The 7030-nt window shown below is 39.6% G+C and overlaps 1 protein-coding gene across 1 annotated transcript; it reads left to right on the top strand.

Moving 5' to 3' along the window:
• The first annotated feature begins 95 nt into the window (after positions 1–95).
• TIMM21 (translocase of inner mitochondrial membrane 21) lies at positions 96–5982 on the top strand. The gene is made up of 6 exons (XM_086609172.1): positions 96–396; positions 1663–1725; positions 1825–1922; positions 3269–3342; positions 5366–5471; positions 5565–5982. The coding sequence occupies exons 1-6, from the start codon at positions 96–98 to the stop codon at positions 5655–5657; spliced, it is 735 nt and encodes a 244-aa protein (XP_086465298.1). The 3' UTR covers positions 5658–5982.
• The last annotated feature ends 1048 nt before the right edge of the window (positions 5983–7030 follow it).

Genomic DNA, 7030 nt, shown 5'->3' with positions numbered 1-7030 from the left:
GGAGAACGGTGGCGGTGGCGAGCGGCAGGAACTTTCCGTTTAGCTCGGCTGCCTCCGCCGTACTCCCGCCAGGGCGCTTGGAGCCGTGCCCCGGCATGCTGCCCGCCTCCCTGGCGCGGGCGGGGCTGCGGGGCTGCCTGGGGAGATGGCTGCTCGCTCCCCCTGGCTGGGCGCTGCTGGGGACGGGGACGGCGCCGGGGACCGGGCCTTGCCTCTGCCCGAGGTGGCGGCACCAGCCCGCCCGCAGGGAGCCCGCCCTGCTGCTTCGGGGCGCCCGGCAGAGCATCGGGACGCAAGCGGGGGGGCTGAGAGCTGGAAAGCCAGGCGACGATGGCAAACAGGTGTCCGTGCGAAGGGGCCGGAGCGAGGAAACTCTGCTGTCGGCTGCTCAGAAAGGTAAGACTGGCTGTAGGCACTCGTGAGTGGGAGTACTGTGCGCTGCTCAGGAAGGCTGGCATGGAGAAAGTTACTGCTGCGGCTGAGGTTTTGTAGCCCCAAAACTCAGGAGTTGGGAAAAAAAAAAAAAAAAGTACAATTCTCAGAAAACGAACTAGCCCCTTTCTTTTCACATCATATTGTTTGCAGCAGTTGATAACACTTCGGTGCATGTATTGCACAAGCAGAACAGAAATTACATGTCTCCTTCCAAATGGCTCCTTGATTTAGTGTTTAAGTCCCATCAGGGATAAGATGTAGTAGCCTCTAATTTTCCTTTTCAAAAGGAAAACCTGTCGCATACAACCTGTCTCGATGCTGTTAAAATAAGTTTACCTCCAGCAAAATTGTCAAAGCTCTGAGTGTGATACTAGTTTCTTTATAGGATGGCTGTCACTTTTTTTGGTCTCATTCACTTCAGTGAAAAGTGGTTACTACATATTTAGCCTCAGAAATTCTAAGTGCTTTGAAAAGGTTTATGAAAAACACCCTCAGCTGATTAGAAGACTGCAGGAAGAATGGTTAGTAAAGTTTCCTCGGTAATTTGTACTTCACTGAAGGGCGCACCTTGTCACTTGAAAAGATCAGTAGTCTCTGTCCAAGTTCTCAAAAAATATTTGGTCACAGAGAATCTCATGACTTTTTTTTTTGAGTGTATACTGATGCTTTTAGCAGTACATTATGTCAAAACTAGTATATAAAAACTGAATCAGATAAACTGCAGTTAACGATCTCTATAAATAAGATATATATTTTAGTCTTAATAACCCTCCTTTTTGTTGCTCGTTTGGTTGAGAATTCATAAAATCCATTATTTTCAGTCAATGTGTGCAATTTGTAAGCTTATTTTTTATTTTTACTTTTCCCTTTCTCTGCATAAGGATTGTGGTGGCTGTGGGTTTACATGGTAACTTGAATACTGCTAAATACCTCATTAGTTCTTAAAAAAAATAGCTCTTGTACACAAAAAGTAGCAATAAATGCTATTCTAGGTCTTGAAAACATCTAATAGGAAAACAGAGATACAAATATGCCCTGTACGACATAAGAGATGTTCCATGGTCTCTTTCTTTTAGTGCTGAGGCATTGGGGAAGCTGTTACTGGAATTTTCTCTTCTGCGAAAATGTTACTTGATCTGCAGACTAATAGAAGAGCGTTTATATAAGAAAACTATGCAAGTCTTACTATCCCAAGGTTGTAACTTCTGTGTTTTCTGTCTATTTCAGTGAAAGAAGCTGGAAGAGACTTTACCTATTTTATTGTGGTGCTTGTTGGAATTGGTGTTACAGGTTATTTTTAAAAACTATATTCTTTGTCAGAAAACACTTTTCATTAATTCCATCTGCTTTGATCAGTTTTCATTCCATTTGCTGCTGTTTCTGTTACAGGTGGTTTGTTCTATGTGATTTTTAAAGAGCTATTCTCTTCTTCTAGTCCAAGTAAGATCTATGGAGACGCCTTGGAGAAATGCAGATCTCATCCTGAGGTTAGTTTTTGAACCTTATTCACAAGTTTATGTTTCTCAGTAGTTACACCTCTTTTGCAGTCAAAGTTTGCACAAGGAATCTCACAAGCAAAGCTACAAGAAGACTCACGTGGTGCTTAGCAGGCAAACACAGGCAGACATGCCTGTGCTTTTAGCTGGCGAGAGGTGGGCCTGCTCCAAATTGGAGCATATCAGGACAAGTTAGTGCAAGCACTGAGCCTGAGTGAATCAGCCTGTTAAAAGCCAGGCGAGCGTATCATAGCGCAACAACTGATGCAAATACAGAGTCTGCCCCTTCAGAGCATGCGTCCCCATACAGAAAGTCTTACCGAAATACCTGAGTGCCTACTAAACGCGGTATTTAAGGAGGTCTGCAGGTCAGGGAGGCAACTGATCCCACTTAAATTTTGTAGATCTAGCCTGCTGCCTTTCCTCAGCACAGTTATTCTGTTGTAACACTTCACTAGGGTTCTGTCATTCTGCAAAGCACTGCTTAAGTTTCCAGGAATTTAAACTTTTCATTTGAAAGACAGTCAGCATTCCTGTAGCTAACAGGAAAAGAGACAGAGAACAGTCATGTGATCACGCAGTCACATAAGATAGCTGGATGTAAACAAAAATCAATCTAAAAGGAGATTCTAAAAAACACTACTTCAGGCAAAACAGGAAATGCATGGAATAGCTTTCAAACGAGGTTGCCACAGATGCCACTGAGAATAACCTAGAAATGAAGTGACAAGTTGTCACTAGAATAAAAACGAAGACTGCTTTGAAGCAAGTTTGTAGAATTAAAACTTCTGTCTAGTACTTATACAGTAAAAATCGTCCTCCTTTTCTAACCAACTTTAAGTTTAAAAATAGGTTAATTTGGTCTGACTTTACAGATCTGAAAAAAAAAGGAAGCTGAATTTCATAAACAATAGTGGTTTTTTAGAAAATGTGAAGGAGCATGCATTTGCATTTTGAACTGTGAAACACTCTCTTGGAGGAGACTTGAGCAAATATTTCATACTTTTTTTTCCTTTTTGCATAAAATGTCAGTAAAGTATAAAATACATATTAAGAAGATTAAAATGTCATAATCTTAGAGGACAGTACAAATGGAAGATACTAGTAGGATTTATTTTAAACATTTAATATGTGACTGTAAAGAAAAGCACTGAAATACAGGAATTTTCCTTACAGTGCTTTCTTTAATATAAAATCTTCTATTCTTGACACATCAGACCCGCAAAGGGGCATTTTGTTGAAAGAAAATGCGTTCACAGCAGGGGCGTGAGCTGATACTGGAATATCTGTTTGAATGCAATAACCTTCTGACAACTCAAACCTCTTTTCTCTTGTAGATAATTGGTGTTTTTGGTGAATCTATTAAAGGTTATGGAGAGGCAACAAGAAGAGGAAGACGACAGCTTGTCAGGTGCCCTTCGGTGTTTGCCCCATATAGACAGTAGTTTTTGCACAGCAAAAACATTTTGAGTCACATCGTAGCAACTTAGATCTAGATTAATGAACTGTATGTGACGTACCCTGTCACATCTGAGTGAAAATGAAAGCAGTTTTTTGCAGTACCTCCTGTATGGGACATACTGCACAGAGCACATACAATATAAAATGCCAATTCTGAGTGCCATAAAACAAACAATAGTCAGCACAGTAAACATAGAGCTGATCTCTCCAAAAAATAGGATAAGTCTGAAGAGAGTAGTACAGAGACTTAGGCATGCATCTTGGGAGCAAGGATCTGACTGCTTACAGTCTGAAACCCTCAAATAGCGTGAAATTTTTTAGGAGTTTTTCTCCTTTCGAAGCAGTAGTTTTTGTCAGGCCAAAAGAGTAAGAGGTACTAACTTTCAGAATTAAAAGAATCCGGCTTGCCCCGTTTAAAGCTAGGATTTACATGACTGTACAGATTGTCATGACTATATTGTCCTGAGGTGATACACAGTATTGACTGCCCATTTCTCATACTGCTTTTTGGTGCTTGAGGCCACATCTCTATTGTGTATTTAACAAAACATCTCTCACCTAAACCTTTCATGAGTGTGGCTATTTATTATTCTCCTTTTGAGGAAACAACAGAACTAATTCTTACAAAATGTAAATCCTCCCTGCACTACAACCCAGTACAGGCTTTGTCTTCATTGGGTTCTTTGACTTGAGTTTATTCAAGGAGCTTTCATACAGGATGGGACTCATGAGCCCAGATACATAACTCGAACCATGAAATTGAGAATTTTTTTCCAGAGGAAGATGATTTTTAATAGTGGAAGTTTATCTTTTCACCAGACTCTGAAAAAGTGTTTAAAGTGGAGCTGCTAAATGAGAAGGATATTCACAAACGTTTTAAGCATCTGTCTATAAAACAAACTGCAAATAATAAATGGAATATTAGCTTTCCTATTATTTAATTTCTATAATTTTGAAAGTCTAGTATTTTAAATAAATTTTTAAGCTGAGGACTTTGTGAGATTATAGAGTTTATGCCTACAGTATAAGGATGACCTTAAATGTCTCCAAAATGTGCAGATGTTTTTTGTGTATGAACACCTTGAATGTGAATTTACTGCACTAAGGCTCTTCATCTTTGTTCTCTGTAACCCATCACGTCACCTTAAGCTGTATTGGAAGTTTAATTCACAGTGTGTATCTGGGCATGACTGATGGAAATAAGAGCTTGGTAGTATGCAGCAGTTAGTATTCAGTAGGAAACAAACTGGCACCAGAAATCTAATTTGACCATTAATTTCTGGAAATGGATGCCTTGAAAGTGACATGACCTTTCTATTTATGTAATACTTGAGCGAAATACAACTTCAGTCTAAATATCAGCATTTAGGTTAGAGATCTGCTGTCAGTTCCAAAGTTATGCAGCTTCAGTAGAACAAAATTATTGCCAAAATGAGTAACGCATATAGTAAACTGTTTGTTTTGATGTGTTTTAACCAACCTTGATAATTAAGTTGACAAAACATTATGTGTTTTGGCTTGGTAACTTAGTTTAAGTGCCTAAAAAAACCCAACCCTGTCCGTCTTGGTGATGTGGGTGTTCCTTTCTAGATGTCAGGTTTTGAATCTGGAGGTTCTGAATCTGGAGGTACTTTAGGGTAAATGCAAGGAAATTCCAGAATCTTCAGCCATTGGATTGCTGTTGAGTTTTGAGGGGAGGACTGGGGTGCGGACGTTTAAGCACCTCATCTGTTAATCCTCAACCACTAATTAGTTGTTCTAACTCCGCTAGTCCTTATACGCTCTCAGTAAAGCTTAGGAAGAGCAGTAGAGAAGGAGTCCATGGTAGCATAAGGACTGCATTGGAATACGCTTTCTCACAAAATAGTTAAGCACCTCCTCCGAATAAGAAGTTTAAATTTGAAGTTTAACTAGCATATAATAGGTATCCTTGCTGGGTTGGTTAGGGTTTGGTTTTGTTTTGCCGTTTTTAGTCACATTGAATACGTAAAGGATGGACTGAAACATATGCGTTTGAAGTTCTATATTGAGGGCTCTGAACCAGGGAAGAGAGGAACAGTCCACGTGGAAGTCAAAGAGGTATGTACAGTTGCTCGATGTAGCTGACAAGCTTAATCTTGAATTTAAACTCCCCAAAAGAGAAAAAACAGCCTGAAATTGTTTTCCTTACAGAATCCTGAGAGAGGAAGATTTGAGGTCCGCTACATATTTGTGGATGTTGACACCTATCCTAGAAGAACCATTGTCATAGAAGACAACAGATAGCCGATGATCAAAGTTGCTGCCTCATCTTGTTGAGTGTTGGATGGTATTGCTGTAGCCAGTCTACACATGAATTCTTTGGTGTTCCCGATTTTATTTTGCAACTTTGGGGTTGCATTACAGGAAGTAGCCTCTAAAAGCCTCCGTTAAAGTCTGTCATAGTAACAGATACAGGACTTGAAGCGAATCCAATGAAATATAGTAGAGCCATCACTTATGGCAAATAATTTTGACATAGGAAAATAATGGCTCATAATAAAGAGTTTGATGCTGGATAATACTTCTGCGCACCCAAAAACTGAATCTTCCGAGATTTTAGGTTTTAATGGGGAGGTTTTTTTGTCTTCCTTTGCTTGAATTTCCCATTAGCACTGCAATAAAGAAAGCGGTATTTTAAATGTGGACAAACTCACTGTTTTCATTCTGGATGCCTTTGTAGATAAGGTAAAACAAGAATGTACATAAGTGATGCAAAGGAGATCTAGCCCAAAGGCATGTAAGGATAGGAATTGTGGAGACACACACCCATGACAAATGACTGATAATAAACATTTCATTATTGGTGTCCTCTAAAGAAGTTAACAGCACACAGAACAGTAATACTGTCTTCTTCTTCCAGTGTTTGCCATATTGCTCCACAGTGTTGTAGCTGCTCAGCACTGCCCATAGCATTTCCATTGACTTAACTCATCTAAATCTTCTGGGAATCAGATTCAGACAGGTTTACCCAAATGCAAAAGCTCCCTTCATGACCAAATTTCTCACCTGGGTTTCTTCCTTAGTGCAACATGGCAGATAGCAAGCATAACCCTGTGTATCAATAATCAGACTCAATCTTGCTGATCTGTCAAGCAGCACCAACGAAAACATTTCAAGTTTTAGCTTCTTACATTTAACCACTTTCTTAAACGCCAACTAATGCATTTTTCTCTAGTTACCTATCATATGTTATGAGCTTTTTAGTTCACCGGTGAATTATCCTTACATTAAACATACACCGATGTTCAGTTATCAGCCCTTATTATGAGTTCATTTAATGGTACATTTGGACTATTCTAAAGTTCATGCAATATTTCCTCATACAATGCCACAAATGTCATATATAGACCTTTAGTAATACTTTGCTGGACTTCAGCCATCCTGTTCATTTATCTCCTGTTCATTTATCTCCCAGTAATCTCATTTGCATCTTCATAACAACTAAACGTAATACTTTGTTAGAGCTGGATAATGTTGCTTTACATTAATCACTACAACCATGACTTCAGTCAGATCCTCATATTTTTTGAAAGTATTCAGTAAAGAGGAATCACACATTTGTCTCAGTCTGTGAGCAGAGCGGAGTAACCACACATTATAGCAGAGCAGCCAGCAAT

Source organism: Tauraco erythrolophus, chromosome 3 (genome assembly GCF_009769465.1).
Source record: "Tauraco erythrolophus isolate bTauEry1 chromosome 3, bTauEry1.pri, whole genome shotgun sequence".
Lineage (NCBI taxonomy): Eukaryota > Metazoa > Chordata > Aves > Musophagiformes > Musophagidae > Tauraco > Tauraco erythrolophus.
This window is presented reverse-complemented; position numbering and strand designations above follow the sequence as displayed.